We start from the raw sequence: 17012 nt of genomic DNA, 5'->3' as shown, positions 1-17012 counted from the left end.
GACAAAACTCTGGTGATAGGCGTCACAGAGTTTCCACTTTTGATATTTGTACTTACCAAAACAACGGCAGAATAAAATCGATGGGCGTCATAAATAGTCTGCATTTTCCAATTCCTCCTCTGCATCACACTGACACACACGACTCTCGAGACAGTCATCATGCCATGTCTGTGCAAAACCATAAGCTCGTTGGTTTTGTTTATTGTTTGTCTCCCGGCACTGAGAGGCCTTTTTGCACGCACACTCTGCACACACGGACAAACGCACACACACACAGGCACTTGAAATTATTCGATTAAGTGGGTCATCCTCTTCTACAGTCTCTTGAAAGAGAAAAGAGCGTTTTTTGTGTAATTCTAGCTGAGAGGCAATCGCACTCTTCCATGGTTTTTGGCTGCACCTCTTAAGAGTATTTATGAAAATAACAGTATGACACTGTGAAGGGCTGTACGATTGTTGCTTTGGTGTTTTTTTTGCATGTGCACATGAGCATGCAAAACCCTGTTAAGCATGATTTTGTGCACATCACTCTGCGTCTGCACAGTGTCTGGGTTATTGAAGCCTGCTTTGGTGTTTATTCATGAATTTTCTAGACAATGTACTTGACATATAACTCTTGCACAAAGTCTGCTTTGGTTCCCAGAGAGAGCAGCACTGACAGTCTAGGTATCCTCCTCCTCGGTTTTTTACTGTCTGTCTCTTTGGACACGTCTGCTGCAGTCCAGTCAGAACAGACTGGAGCTTTTGGACTGATTTGCTTCCAACAGCCACAGCTGCACAGGAAACGTTGGCGTGGCATGAAATAAACAGTCTTGGAAAAAGGGAGTTTGTCTGACAAAGGTTTCTTGCTAAGATCCTTTTGGGTTCTTGAAAAATGAAATAGTTTGAGCATCACACAGTCCAGATGAAATGGCCAGTGGTCCTGCCATCACTTTCTTCACAACTTTATCAGCGTCTTTATACATTTTGCTGTTTTTCTATAAAACTTTGTACTTCAATACTTTAAAATTTCAAGTCTGTTATTTTAAGATTCATTTATTTACACAAATATTATTTCTTCATTTTAGATTATCTTTATAGTCGATCTGTTTGACTCATCTACAGCTAAACTTTAGGGGTCAGATAGGGGGCTTCATATTATTAAAGATTTCTGACCTTTCCAAGGATATCTTACCTGTTCAGGTGCAATGAGGAGAACTTTGGGGCCCATTTTTAACCACAGAGAGAGCAAATAAAAAGAAGTTCTCTTAAACTCTCAAACAAAATGGAAACTTTTTTCATCCAACCAAATATATATATATATAGAAATATGTTTTGGATTTAAAATGATTCAGGTCTCAAGTTACTCATAACCAGTGCCGACACTGTATGTGTTTTACTGTATTCTCATGTGGTAGCTGCCCTATAGAGAACAGCTACACTTTCTACAAATAGTCTGCTGCCCTCCTACATTTTTTGACATTTGGAGCTACATACCTCATACTATATATTATCTTCTAAGACTATGATGGATTGTGATCCCTCAAACCTCTGTAGAGTCAAGTTTATTCCACAAAATACCAGGGATTTAAATTTAGTCAGAGAAACTTAGGCAACAACAAACAAAACAAAGGTTAAATGGGAAGAAGAACTGAGTTTTAAAACAACGTGATAAATGAAATTTAGGTTTTTTCACTCTGAAGTCAGGCTTCACCATCATTTATCATTGGATGTAAAACCAAATTTAAAATCAGCCTAAAACATTTTTTATGAGAAAATGAATTTGAGGTCTTTCCATCAGGTTTTTTTAGATGGTTTTACAGTTTATCATTTAACCCGTACTATCCCAAAAGATATATATTCTTTAAAAGTAATACCTCATATAAACCTGAGTTAATTAAAAAAAGATCTTTTTAAATTGCTAATACCAAAGCCCCTAAAAGTTTGAAATAACTGAAATAACTAAATTAAATAAATGAAAAAAACAAAAGGGATTTTTTTTTTTCACAATAGCAAATCCTGGAAGGCAACAATCTTTGGAATAAACCTATTGACCAACTGAGTGTGATGTCACCCTTAGACAGTAGCGGTTCTAGGCACGGGCCGTCCGGGCGGTTGCCTGGGGCGGAAAACTGAAGGGGGGCGGCACCGGCGGCTCAGCCCTCGTAAAATATTATATGCACCACTATTGGTTTACTTATGTCACAGTTTGTGAGTTTGTAACAGCCTGAACCTGGCCGCGCCGCCGCCCTCGCCCCGCAGCTGCGCTCTCCTGTCTTTGAGAAGTAGACACAAATGTGTGTGAAGAAGGAGAAGGGAGGGGGCGCAGGGTGAGCACGGAGCGCCGCCGCGTTTGCGCATGCGCAAAAACTTGCTGGCTCATCTTTCAGGGGAGGCGACGGTCGCGGGCTTGATGAAAAAAATAAAAGTAAAAACTGCGACTGCGCCGTCATGTAGCGAATCAGCGCCCCTGGCTATAGCTGCACGCGCTCCTGCTGGAAATGTGTGAAGAAAGGGGGGGGGGGGGGGCTGCGGGGAATCAGTTCAATTGTGGGACGCTTCCAAATTAAGTGGCTAGGTGGGGACAAGGGCGAGGGTTTGAATCTACTTTATAAAACCTTTTTATAAGTCAGTCATAAGGTGACATTCTATAACCTACATTTTAATAAAGGTATAAAAAAATATATTCTGCTTTTGTGGGTTAATTTTGTGTGAAATGCCCAAATGAAAAAATGGCAACACAAAACAATGCTGTCACTAAGGTGACAGTTGGTTCAGTCGAAGGACTTGATGCCTTCTCGTGACGTGAGGACATTTATGCCAAACAAACGCCAAAAACATCTAAAATATGGAGAAAAAAAGGTCAAAGCCATCTGGTGCCCAATTTAGAAAGAAAAGAAAAGAAGAAGAGGAGAAAAGAGATAAAGAAAAGGGTAAGTCCTCACAGCTTGATGCATGTTTTTTCTAAATTCTAATGCTACCTGCCCTACAACAACGTTGCCGATGAAAACTTTATTTTGGTCGATGACCAACACTGAAGTAGGCCCAAATGTTGCAAATAGCATCATTTTTTTATTTTTAGATTTTATTCTTAAAAATTTGAGCCTGCATATGAAGTTTATTTTTTATTTGTTTTACAAATGTGTTATATTTTTAGCCAATAGAATTTCCATAAATCTGTGGGTAGTTTTAAAAAATAATATTTACCATTTACTGCAACTCTATGGGGACAAAACATAATGTAACAGGTCATAACTAAAAATGTGCCAATCAAAGGATTGAAGACGGAAAACATGAGCTAGTTTTTCTTCTCTGAAGTAGAGATCGATATAGAACATGACAATTTAAATTTCCAATTCATAAATGTTTTTATAAGGCCTATATTGTAGTCTATGGTCTTTTGAAGTCAGTATCAAATGCAATTTCAGGGGCACTTCTAAGATATTTTGGATCGTCTACCACTGCTCAAGATGAGACATCTACCTCCCTGCCAGCTATCTCATCAGCCACAGTCACAGTCTCACCCCCTCAGGATGAGCTACCATCTACATCCTCTGCTACTCATGTAGTTCCACAGTTGTTACCTGAGCAAAGTTTTGATAGTGAGGCTGAAGACGTTGTTCCATCTACGTCTACCCAGCTTGAGACTTCAGGTGGGTTTTTGTGTGTGTGAGTGTACATGTGTAGGTAAAAAGACAATTGTTCAACTACAATTGAATGTAATTTTTATAATTCCGACTTTTGATGAGTAGGCCTATTAGTGATGTTTGACACCAAAATGTGCTTTGAGTAATGTGCCAATGTGCCCTATGATGATAGAAATGCCTGGTGATGAAACCCCACTGACCCCGACTGCTGAGGACCAGCCTCTACCAACTGACCCTGCAAAGTGGCCCTCACCTCTGACTGACAGGATACGGATGGAGCTGGTTCGAAGAGGACCAAGTAGCATACCACCTGACTTTGTTTTCCCAAGAAATGACAGTGATGGGAGAAGTTGTCATCACCACTATTTCAGGAAGACACTAGTAAGTGGTGAAAAAATAGCAAGAACTTGGTTGATGTATTCAAAAGTGAAGAACAGCCTCTTTTGCTTTTGTTGCAAATTGTTTTCCAACAAAAACATTAATTTAACAACTTCTGGTACAGCAAACTGGAAACATGCAAGCACATACCTCACAGCACACGAAAAAAGCCCAGAACACCTCAATTGTATGAAAGCATGGAAGGAACTGTCAGGGAGGATCAGAAGTGGGAAAACAATTGATAAGCAGGAGATGGCACTTCTGGAAGAGGAGCGGGTGAGATGGAGAGCAGTGCTAACCCGTCTCATTGCTATTGTGCAGTCACTGGCAGTTCGGAATTTGGCTCTAAGGGGACACACAGAAACACTGTTCACATCATCAAATGGGAATTTTTTGAAAGAGGTTGAACTGATGGCCAGGTTTGATCCCATAATGAAAGATCATCTTAACCGTGTATTAAGAGGAACAGCAAGTCACAACAGCTACATAGGCCATCATGTGCAGAATGAACTTATTGATTTGTTGAGCAGCAAAATCCTATCCGCTATAGTGGATGACATCAAAAAGGCAAAATATTTTTCAATAATTCTGGACTGCACTCTGGATATAAGCCACACAGAACAGTTGTCAGTTATAATTAGAGTGGTGTCACTGATGGAGAAGCCTCAGATCAGGGAACATTTTATGGGGTTTTTGGAGGCAGAGGAGTCCACAGGCCAGCACTTGGCATCCATGATCTTAAACAGACTTGAGGAGTTAGGAATTTCTTTTGAAGACTGCAGAGGACAATCATATGATAATGGGGCAAATATGAAAGGCAAAAATAAGGGAGTACAAGCCAGGCTCTTAGAAAAGAATCCCCGTGCTCTGTTTTTGCCATGCGGTGCACACACATTGAATTTAGTTGTGTGTGATGCTGCTAAGAGATCTGTTGATGCTATGAGCTACTTTGGTGTCCTGCAAAAGCTTTACACTTTATTTTCAGCCTCTGCCCAACGATGGGCCATACTGAAGAGTCAGGTGAGCATCACTCTAAAGTCGTGGACAGAAACAAGGTGGGAGAGCAAAATCAAAAGCATCGAGCCCATGAGGTACCAGGGAGCTGCAGTGAGAGAGGCTTTAATAGAAGTGAGAGACAAGACCAAAGACCCAGTTATAAAGGCTGAGGCCCAGTCTTTGTCTGAAGAGGTAGGGTCGTACCGCTTCAACATCTGCACAGTCGTATGGCATGACATTCTATCTACAATAAAGCATGTCAGCAAACTCATGCAGTCTCCAAATATGCATGTGGACCTAGCTGTGAGTCTTTTGAAGAAGACTGAACAAAGTCTCCAGAGCTACAGGGCAAATGGCTTTGTGAATGCACAGATGGCAGCCAAAGAAATGTGCAAGGAAATGAATGTCGAGGCTATTTTGAAACAAAAAAGAATAAGATCCACAAAGTGCCAATTCTCGTATGAATCACACGATGAGCCTTTCAGTGACGCACTTAAAAAGTTGGAGGTTGAATTTTTCAATGTTGTTGTTGATGAAGCCTTGTCAGCCATCGCGGAGAGGTTTTCCACATTGGAAGTTGTACAAAACAGATTTGGGGTTTTGACCAATTTCCCAAGCCTTGGAGACGAGGAGCTGACGGAGCAATGCGAGGCACTAGGCAACATACTCCATTTTGAGAAGAACTGGGATTTGGACAGTAGAGAGCTTGTTCAGGAAATCAAGAACTTGCCTAACTTACCATCAACGACTCCAAGTCTCCTTGAGCTCATCTCTTTCATGTCTGATAAGGATCTATCAGAAATCTATCCGAACTTTTGGACTGCTCTCAGGATTGCACTCACCTTGCCAGTCACTGTGGCTCAAGCAGAGAGGAGCTTTTCAAAACTAAAATTGATCAAGTCGTACCTGAGGTCAACAATGTCACAGGAGCGACTCACTAACCTTGCCGTTGTTAGCATCAATCACTCAGTAGGGGAGCAGATATCATATGATGATGTTATTGACGAGTTTGCATCAAGAAAGGCTAGGAAGGTTAGGTTTTAGTTGGTGTTTTCTGTTATTGTATTGGTGCTGCAGTTATATTTATTTTAGCGTGTCATTTGTGTGATAAAAGGTTTGTGCTTTATAATATTTATTTTATATTATTTATTCAATATTGAGTTTGATTCAATATTTTCTTAGCTAACTGTATTTTTGCCATGCTTATGGTCTTTTATTTTTTGTGTTCTTATAACTATTATAATGCTGTTCAGAATTCTGACATCTTTTGTATCCACTTCTTAATTTCAATGACAATAAAACATGTCAGTTGACAAAGACAAACAAAGTTTTGTTGTGACTATGGGGGGGGGGGGGGGGGGGGGCGCCTGGGGAGGGTCTCGCCCGGGGAGTAATTCAGGGTAGAACCGCCACTGCCCTTAGAAGTACTTCAACATTCAGTAAAGCTTTATTTGCCACCATGTTGGAGCCAGAAATCCTCAGTAAGCAGTGATTGGTCAGTTTGAGTCAACATTTCTATGACAACCACTCTGGGCAATCACAAGTAAGCCTGTTGAAAGTCCACATAAGTTTTGAACTTTCGTCTTGAGATCACTTACTTTTATTGAGGCATCTAGCTTGAATAACTTCAGACAACTACAGAATAATAGTATTAAAAAATAAGAGAACATGTTAAAACAGAATGACTGAGTAATAGCTGTTTGTTTCTCTATAGAAGTCTATTTTGGCTTTGGATTTTGGCTGTTTGGAGACAGCGGGTACTTCCTGTGTGGAATGCCAGGAAGAGGAGGAGCCACTCAGTCCAGTTCTCATCTGAACTAAATGGTTAAACCACAATATAATCCCTTTAATTCTTATGTCGCCAACTCGCAACGTACCGTTTAATGTAGGACTCCAAATTATTTACGATCACCTTGAAAATAACAATTACTGAACAGGTACTGCACAAATACATATTTTATCTTTTTGAAAATAAAGTCGAGCAGGAAGGGATTCCAATGCTCCACTTGATAAAGTTAGTCACAAGAAGTGACAGTACATGACAAACCTTTACTATAGTACCTGTCAAATCATAATGAACAGACATAAGTGGAACACGTAACAAAGACATGAACGAGTCAAGTTTTACTGGCAGCTGTGGGTTCGCAAAAATTGGACTCCTTATTCAAACTTTTTTTCCACCAACGATTAAGATTTGTGAAAGCTGAAACATTTTAGAAATGCTGTTTTACAATCCAGATCATTTAAAGTTCTATAATAGGAATTCAAGTTTCAAAGTTACAGTATACTGTGGTGCAACAATGAAACAACCACAAAGCTATTGATTTGTAGGGTCAAATGTTGGTGTTTTTAAGAAAGTGCTTTGCAAGAGGGTTTACACAATAGTCAGATTGAAAAAAGATTTTTGGGTTTGTCGTGACACGCTCTGCAAAGACGACAGTGCGTACCTCCGGAGCTCGTGCCCTGACAGCAGAGTTGACATGAGGGAGGGAGCGAGTGTGAAGGGCACAGCACCTCAGGAGGAATGACACGACTGTTGTGCGCACACAAACTTGCAGTCATGCCTCCTCTCTCCTTTCCTTTCTTTTCCCTTTGATGACTCATCCCACCCAGGGAGGGAGAGTGAGGGAGGGGGAAAAAAACGAGAAAAGTGTGAGAGGTGACACAAGGAAAAGCCAGCGGAAAGCATTTTTCTACTTTTTATGTTTCAATCCCTTCCTGAGCCCATTGAGTACATCACCCAAGAAGTATTTCACAGACATTTACTTCTACCAGTCCCACAAGGAGTCTCAAAAAAAGATTGCATTCCTCTTTTTTTTTAAATGTTTGCATTGGAGGAGCTGAGCCACAAGCTCTCCTAACCATCTCAGCAACATGCTGAGCTGTGTTTCAGTCTGCCCCCCTGTGCACTGCTGCGCTCATTTGATGATATCTACTGGAGAAATCCCACTCTTCCTGGGTATTCCTGGCCTGTATCTCTGAGCATCACCGACGTAACCCTCTCGAAATCCCAGTCTCTCCTGTGCATTATCTTACGGTGTGGGGGTATTTGAAGAGGTGGGCTCTAGAGGAGCTGGAGGTGTTGTCACAAGAGGTGATTACACTGCACTGAAGGAGGGACACCACCAAGCAGGCTATATTGGTGGGGATAAGGGAGTATAGCTAAAGATATGTCTGTATTGCTGACTTTGAAAAGCACACACGGTTGAGCGGTCAGGTCCCATGTGCCAAAGGAGTTGTATAAAGCATCTGCCTGCACTGCATCACCAATGAGTCTACTGGGCAGCTGCAGCTCTGGAGATAGCAAGATTGGAATCTCTCTCACTCATGGTCTTGTATCACATGATTCTTTAGATTAAATTGCTGTTACGAGATCTTGTCATCTTTCATTGACCATATGAAAAAAAGGTGCTGGAAAACAAAACTTTCCAAACACTTTTTTTTAAAGCGACTGTGTTGTTTTATGTTATTAGTGGAAGTGTGCTTGAAGGGTGTATGTATTTGTGTGTTGATGCACCACACTTCCTTTGAGACAAACTAACACCCCAAACCTGCAATTGCGAGCCCAGACAGGCCGTTGCAGAACGATCCCAAACAAAAAAAACTCTCTGGAGCTCACTCCAATGATTTTCCAAGCACAATCAGAAAATATAAAGCCCATTTCCTGTTATATTTTTAATCTGGTGCAAGGGGTGGGTGTTAATTAGAGAAAGTGGAAGTGAGTGACATGGTCAAAAAAACTAATGAGATTGCACTGCAGTCACATCAGGAAGTGGCACAGTTTGGAAATGAATGATAAAAAGCACCTCGGGAGTCTCCTCAGATTTGGCGCTAGCGTCATTCTGCAAGCCTCAGGTTATCCTGGCACCAGCCCGCCACAGCTTTCTGAGCTCTTTTAGTTTCTGTCCGTTATTCAATTCATGTCATTTTCTTTTATATTTTTTTTTACTAAGCCGTCACTGAGCTCTAAACTAGAGTGTTTGGCTCCAATTGCCTTTCAGTGCGACGAAACAAAATAAACAGTAGAAAACTGAAAGCTGTAGACTCTGGACAAACAAAAACCATTTGAGTTTTATGAAGCCAACATGGATTCAATTCCATCCAAATGGGTTCAATTAAAAAGAACTATCAAGTTTCACTTTACAGAAGTAACAAAACCCTTGAAAGCATCAAATTTAGTATGTTATTGGGTCTTCATACACCCCCATTGAGAGCTATCTGATGCAGATGCATTTGGACCATTGGACCATTGACTGTATGTTTGTATGTATTAGCTTTTTACAGCGTCAGTGGATGCACACACTGTTCAGCTGTGAGGTTCCAACAGCTATTGCAATTCACTTTGTTTCATTTTTTGTAGTCACTTGATTTTGGTTGTTCCCAGTGTTTTTTTTTTTGTCTACTTCCTACCAAATCTGGCAGATTTGGTTCAGTTGGATATAAATATCTGAACAGGTCCATTTGTTTTTGTTTTGTTCTTTTTTGCTTTCACATTACATATTTGAGATCTGTTGCAACACACAGTTGGAAAAGGGTTTTAGTTTTTCCAAATCGAATTCAGGCTCAAAAGATGTTGAGACATCAGTTGAATTGATTTTCAGTCTTAACTGTGAATTAAAAAATGTTAGATTTTTCTTGCATACTTCGTCAGCAGAGGCAAAAAGGAAAACGTTGTGGAGATCAAAGAGATGTATGATTATTTTTGTGATGAAACTGGATCATCAATAGAGTGAAGAAGGCTCAGTTGTGCAACAAGTAAGTTATGGTCACCCGGTAAACTGATCTGGCTTCAGTTACTCATGTTTTTCAAACCTTAAACATCACAAATGGGTTCAGGTGAGCTTTCACACCTGCAGAAACAAAACAAGTGCAGTAAGCTAGGCGATAACTGGTCTTAACACCATGTAAGCAGTGGTGTGAGTCAACATAAAAAGCCACGGATGCTACGAAATCACAAAAAGTTTCTGTTAATCATGCAGTGTCTGTTTGAAGGAAATATTAATTTTTGTTTTCAACACACTGAGCTAGATTTATTAGGCTATTTTATAAAGAGGGCAAAACTGAGCTGCCATGCCTATATATTACACATTACACTTATATTTACATTTATGTGCTTGCACAGTGTACACCGCAAGCTCCAAGGGATGCAACACTAAACAAGCAGTAACCTATGTCTTAATAATCTTTCCCTGCTTATATCAACAACCTTTGGAGGCGTCTTTACTTCCACATCACAAAAATGGCTGCACCCATTTGTGTGTAGTTGTGGCAGTTTGCCTTTGTCTGTCTGTCTTTATTGAAAACTCAATACCAGCCACAGCAATGCAGTTTGTGTTTTTTAAATTGGGTGAGCTAGGCTGATATATATTCACATTTATTCCTCACAGTTTATTCACATCCAGCAGAAACATCAACAAAACAACAAAATCCCATATTTATCAAAAACAAATGTGTAATTTTTTTTTTATAATTTTGTTCTTAGTTGCCCACCCACCAAACTAAATTCCCAGTTTAGTTAATCATTCAAGTTAAATGCTTCTCAAGAGAAGAAAATATTTCGCGCCCCCTAACCTAACGGTCAGAAGCCTCCCCCCCGGAGCGTACACGTAACAAAGCACCACCGCCCTGTCCGCAAACACAAAGCTTTAAGTCCGGCTGCTCTGCTCACAGACACGGTTCACTCGCGCGGAGCAGCTGGTCGGTCCTGTGTATGATGCAAAGCTTTCTCTGAAGCACCGCACCGTCTATGCGTGACGTAAACCAGAGCAGAAGTGACACATGATCGGAATGAACTGTTTACATGCAACACGAGCGGATAAACAATCGGCATAACCCACTTATCTCGATCGGAAAGAAATTTTGATCAGAACGAGTCTGATCGGGGCAGACTATTCCGAACGGCGTGTTTACATGACGCATTTTCTTTCCGATCAGGCGTTCTTTCCGACTACTTTTGTCCATGTAAACGCAGCTGGCGGCGCAGATTTTTTTCCAAGCACTAGGCTGTTGTCACCACTGCACCACTACCACAGGAGGGGGAGTGCCCAGCCATCCCCACACCAAGACCCCCGCCCCAGCAGCAGCGGCACCCAGAACCTCCCAACGCCCGCACGGCAGCAGATAGAGAACAACCGCCCCCCCCCGGGCGATCACATCCGCCACCCAGGCCACCGCCACGTGGGCCCCCAAAGCCAGAGATCAGCAGGGCATGGGGGGACAGAGAGTGCAAGCTCCAGCCCAACATGGGGAGCTGCCCCCCCGCGTGCTGGGAGGGCCAACGCGGGGCCCTGCCCCAGAAGAGTGCCCACAGCCCCAGACGAGCACCTCTCCCCCACCCAGGAGTTCCGGTCATCCCCCCACCCCAACCCCAGGTATGAGGCAGGACCCCCAAGGGAGACCCCCCCAGGCAGCCACCAGCCCGGCCCACGTTTGGTCCAGGAGAGAAAAAGGCAGGGGCCATCCATCCCCGCCAACGAGGAGGACACCCAGGGGAAGAGGGGGTCCACAAGAAGTGTTGTTAACATGGCCCAACCAGGCACGCCCACAGTTGGAAATTTGGCGAGGCCCCGCGCTCAGGGGCAAGGACCAAAACCCACACCACAGGGACACGGACACCCCCAGGCTCAGATGTGATGTGATCTCCGACCCTTGGTCTTGCTAGAGAACTCGGGGATCCCTCTCCCTGCGTGGAGAGAGGACGGCTGGGCCCGGGAAGCCAGCACCCAAGGGACACAGCTGCCGATGCCGAGGCCCTGTTCCCCCCCTTCAGGGATGGGGTAGGGGACAGATGTTCCGAGGTCCCCCCTTCCCTGTGAAATGCATGTGTGTGTTTGTGAGGGTGTGTGTGTGCATGTCAGTGTGAGGAAATTCTCTATTAAATGTCTTAGCATGTTAAAAAGTCATTTCACACACCAAAAATAAATGCATTTACGCTCTGGTTTTTAGGACTTTTTGGACTTTATTTTATTTATAATGCACAAAAACTGAGTTTGGAGTATTTTTTTGTTTTTGTTTTGACAGAACATTTTGAGCTTATTGGGGCTCAAAATGAAATATATTTATTTGATTTGATTTGATTTGATTTGATTTGATTTATTGATTTATTTCAGGCACTGCAGTCAAAGCAATAAAGAATTTCCACATATTTATCAAACTCATTACAGAAATGATGAAATGCATAGATTAAAAACACAGAAAATAAAACAAAACAAAAAAGACACCTAAATCACATTTGCTTAATTAAATATAGTGATCATTAAGTAAAGTCAAGTAGAGCTTGATTTATTGCTTGAAAAGTAGCGGGAAGAACCAAACTTATATGATCTCATCCCTACTGAGTTAATTCATTTTTTTATAGTTTTACAGTTTTTGTAATCCGGTTCTGATCCGATAGATTCTTTTCAAGTAACAATATCCAGTTCCTATTGATGATTGATTATCTTCAGAAAACATTCATTCATGATTTCAGTAAACAGTAACGGTAACCATTATGTAATCATCATTGATTATTATTTGAACACATTATCACAATAAACCAGTAATTAGTACACATTGCAGATCAAGTAAAGAAAATCAATATCTTATTGATTGTAATTAAAAGAGCTTTGATTATTTCACCACAATCAAGTTCACACATGTATTTGGAATTATTCAAACACCTGCTGGTCCTTAAATCCTCTTATCTTAGGGCAAAAGATTTTTTCTAAAGGGGTGGGTGGAGGCATCGAGCTTCAAACTTTACTTTGTCCCGCCCTGTTGCCATAAAGACTTAAAATGTGTGTCATGCAGTCAGCATAAAGGGAGCTCCAGCCCAGCCAGCTGCTGAGCTGCCATCCCCAGAAACGGAGAGCTTGGCAGGGTTCCGTGTTGAGACGCACTGGGTGTCCTCCTTCAGCCTGCAGCTCTGTGAACTCTGCTCAGTGGACGAGTGAAGATAGCCCAGCATGATAGGAGGCAATGCAACTCAGATCATATGGGAGCTGAGTGTGTGCACTTTGTTTCGTTGATGTGGTGTGTTTCGGTTTGTCTGTTTTGTGCCCAATTACAACCACGGAGAGATTCATAGCACTGCAGAACGCTGTCAATCACCAGGTCTCAGACACGCTTTCAAATGAATATCTCCCACTGGGGATTACTATTATTGATTCGTTGGGAAAACACGGCTAAATTTGGGAAGGGAGAGTGAGAAAAAGCAAATATAACTTCCTCAGTGTCAAACATCTGAGGAATGTCTCTAGAAAATGTGTTCAGGGCGACTTGAAAAACACAGCAGTCGAAGTGTTACAATGACAAACCGAAAGCTGTCATAATATGTGGGGCAGGGTTTGTGTCAGAAAGAAGTTTCTCAGACTCCTTCAGGCATTCCTGCTATCCTTCATCTTAAAATAGACTGGTAAAAACATGGTTGTGTGGAGAGAAGTGTAAATGCATTAAAGGACTGAAAGACTAAAATAGTTTTTCCACTCGTCCTGCAATGCTTCAACATTTAGGAAAGCTTTATTTTCAAAGTTTTTGACAGACATTTTTAGTTTTCGTCCAATCTGGGGCTCTCCAGGAATCACTCCAAAGCCGTCTGGTGTTTTCTCTGTAGCATAGCTTGGAGTCTCATTGAAGTCAAATCCTTTCCTAAAATATCAGAAAAATGCAGAAAGGCTCAGAAAAAAACTTTTCATTGGAAAACAAGAGTAGTTGATATGTTTAGGTTGGACACGTTAGTTAACCACATAAAGTAGTTTTTTTTTTTTTTGTGTTGACATGGAAAAGATGTTACCCTGTTAAAACTATGAGTTATTGAAGCAAAGAAACAACAGAAATTGATAAAACTGTAGTAAAACACAAGGTAATAGAGCTTCAGCTCAACTAGTAGTGCAAATTTAGACGTGTTGATTCGTACAAAAGTCTTGACTCCAGATTTATCCTGTTTCAGACTGAATGGTACATTGTCAGACCTGGCATCCACGGTTCAACCTGTGTTTAAACTGTCAACATTTGGGGTTACCCCAGTTGGCAAGGTTCATTTGTATCCAAAACATTTGGCTGGCTTGTTTTCCTGAATATGAAAAGTAAGAAGAATTGTTTTGTCAATTATTTGTTATTCATTGTTGCTATAGGAGGATAAAGTGGGATCCCGTGAGTCCAAAGTGGTTGGGGTGTCATGAGACATCATTCATACATTTGGATCGAAGCACCAAGTTTTAAAACCACCGAAAGCCTGGAGACATTCTGCAGAAGTGAGGTTCTTTCATTGTTTAATGAAGTTTTTTTTTTCAAATTTAAATTAGAAAAAAATGAGTAACCTTGAAAAAAAATGAAATTTAATTTTTATTTTGCATTTGATAAATTGTATCCAGTTTTGCAGTAAATGTATGAATGTTAAAGTTATACACAAACAATAGACAAAGTGGAAAGAGTTATGTCAAGTAAACAAATAAGGAGTTAGGGTGTATTCAGACTGGACACATTTGGTTCACTTAAAATGAACCAGAGTTCTTTTTCCCCGATGATCCGGAACAAGATTTCAGTCTGTATACACCCAAGTGGACCCCAGTCCGGGACCAGGAACAAATCTCTGTCCCATCTCTGGAGGTGGTCTCGGTTCATTTCCAATCGGACTGAGCTTCGGTTCACTCTGCGATTCCTCTGACTGAATAAAATCCGTCCTCAGAGCGTAACAACTGAACCAAAACCTAACCGTAACCGGTCGTCGTGTGATGTAAACAGATTAGGAATGAAGCAACCGTGGAGCAGCGGTCAAATGCAAATGAATGGTTGTTGTGTTATCCAATAAAAGACCCAACAAAATTGAAATGTGGTCGGATGAATGCAGGCTCATTAAAACAACGTTTAACGTGATACACATAGCTTCTCACACTGTTGTACCTGACGTTGATACAGATCATCAAAATCGATCTGCAAAATAGGAAGTTTGAATCAATGAACTATCATGACAAGGACCGCAAAGTGCAGGACTTCCACAATTTCTGCTTCTAGTTGCTTTGCCTCGCCCTTGTTATTCCTAGCCAATGATTCAAGAGATCTTTTTTCATGTGGTTCTGTTTACAAGCTTTGGTTCAGAACAGGAAAGGCCGCCTGACGGCAGACTGAATACAATCAAAACCCAAGGTTCAGGACTCGATCCAGACCAAATTAAGCAGACTCAGCCTGGATCAAGCGATTTTTACAGTCCAAATACACCCTTAATCATAACTGCCTTTATAGGTTGATACTAGGGGAGAAAAATGGGCAAACATTTATGTAATAGCACTATCATAGACTGCACAATTTTCCCACCTGCATGCTGCAAGCAACAGGTCATAGCAAAAAGGTATACAACATGGAAGGGTCTGTTTTTTTAATCATTTTTTTCAATAAAGTTATAGATTAATTGAATCGGTTAGTTCAAAAGGGACCCAAGTCCAAGAGGTTTGTTTTTATCTGTTCAGTCCTTTTTGTTACTTTTCTTTTTGTCTGGCCCGAAGGATTTTTATTAATTTTTATTTTTTTTTATTTTTTTTGTGGACAGAGAATCTCTGTTCAATAATTTCCATAAAGGAAAAAAGACAAACAGGAATTAAAAAGCTTCAGAGTAGTCGTAAAAAATACCTGCAGGTGCACATGCCTAGATGGGAAATCTCTTTTGATTAAAGGAGTAACAACTGTTTCGATGTTTGTTTGCCTCCAGATTTATTTCCTTCTCTCCACCATTGTTTTTTTTTTTTTTTCCACAATGGAAAACTTTGTAGCACATTTTCAGGATGAGTGCTGTCACTTCAGCTCATAGCAGCCCTCTGGGCTCGCTGTAAAAACATACATGCACCAGTCTGCACACACTCCCAGTAATAATGGGGGCACAGACTTGTAAACACACTTCATTTTCCCCAACCATCCTCTTTGATCTCTATCAAAAAAAACAGTTCCTTCGTGTACTTTTGTGCCTGTGTCTTTAAACTCGAACTCACTGCGATGCACTTTTCCCAAGTCGATTTCCCCACCCATAAATAAAGCACACTTGGATTTCCTGACTGTGGGCTTTCAGGAGACCAATTGCTGCCACGTCTGTCAGATCCATTTATTCAGCAGGTTTTGCTCAACCAGTTCTGGAGGCTACTTGTTTACTTCTCAGAGAAGTTCATTTTGCATTTCTAATCATGTTCTGTTTATTTTTAGCCGCATGCTGGAATGCAGCATGCACTACTCAAGTTTCAGACAACTCCTCCCGCCATCAAAGAGAACTTCTCTCATACCACACTGGCTGCTACACTTAGAAGTTCAAGTTCTCTTGTGAAGGGTTACCACTTCCTGTGCTCACAGAAAGGAGGAAAAAATGCCCTTCAGTTTCTGGATCCCATGGTCCATAATGATCTGATCTCTGTCTCCCATAGGCGGGTCGTTGCCATGGCACCCTGATGACGCTCTGAGGCTGGATGGGGAGAGTTGGGAGGGAGGGGTGGAGAGATGAGGAAGACGGTGGCTGCACCAAAGCTTGAGTGGGTTTGAGCTGATGACTCACACTGTTAAAAAAAAATTACAACGTGTGCAATCTTTTTCAATTCTTCATTTGCTCTGTTTGCATGAATTTTCATAATCCAGGACGGCAGGTTAAACTATTTTAGGATGTGAAGTGGGGTTGACTGAGTGTGTCAAGAATGCAAGCCGGGGTGTCTTGATTTAGAGAAAATAGCCATCCTCCATTTATCACCTCTGTATGACTTTCTGCCTGCGCCTCAGCCTTCTGTTGTCATAGCAACAATGTAGAAAGTTGAAGATGGAAACAAACCAAATTTTTAACCAATTCAATGCTATACACACCTAAGAAACTGGCAAAAATAAATATTTTACGCTGTAATTTTTATTTTGCAGCTTGATGTGTGTTTCCACAATGGCCAAATTTAAATTAATATATTATGTTGCATAGGGATAGGCACATTATGAATTAAATTCATGTTTTGATATTTTCAAAAGCAGTTTTATACACGTAAAAGTTTCTAACTTGTTTTTAAGACAAAAACAGCG

General features: G+C 41.2%; 1 protein-coding gene across 1 annotated transcript; it reads left to right on the top strand.

Annotated features, from left to right (window-relative positions):
• The first annotated feature begins 2250 nt into the window (after window positions 1–2250).
• On the top strand, window positions 2251–6223 carry LOC110016639 (zinc finger MYM-type protein 1-like). The gene is made up of 3 exons (XM_023953253.1): window positions 2251–2912; window positions 3408–3632; window positions 3799–6223. The coding sequence occupies exons 1-3, from the start codon at window positions 2828–2830 to the stop codon at window positions 6042–6044; spliced, it is 2556 nt and encodes an 851-aa protein (XP_023809021.1). The 5' UTR covers window positions 2251–2827; the 3' UTR covers window positions 6045–6223.
• The last annotated feature ends 10789 nt before the right edge of the window (window positions 6224–17012 follow it).

Source organism: Oryzias latipes, chromosome 24 (assembly GCF_002234675.1).
Source record: "Oryzias latipes chromosome 24, ASM223467v1".
NCBI classification, from domain to species: Eukaryota; Metazoa; Chordata; class Actinopteri; order Beloniformes; family Adrianichthyidae; genus Oryzias; species Oryzias latipes.
Note: the sequence above shows the minus strand (reverse complement) of the source record. Positions and strands in the feature narration are given on the sequence as shown.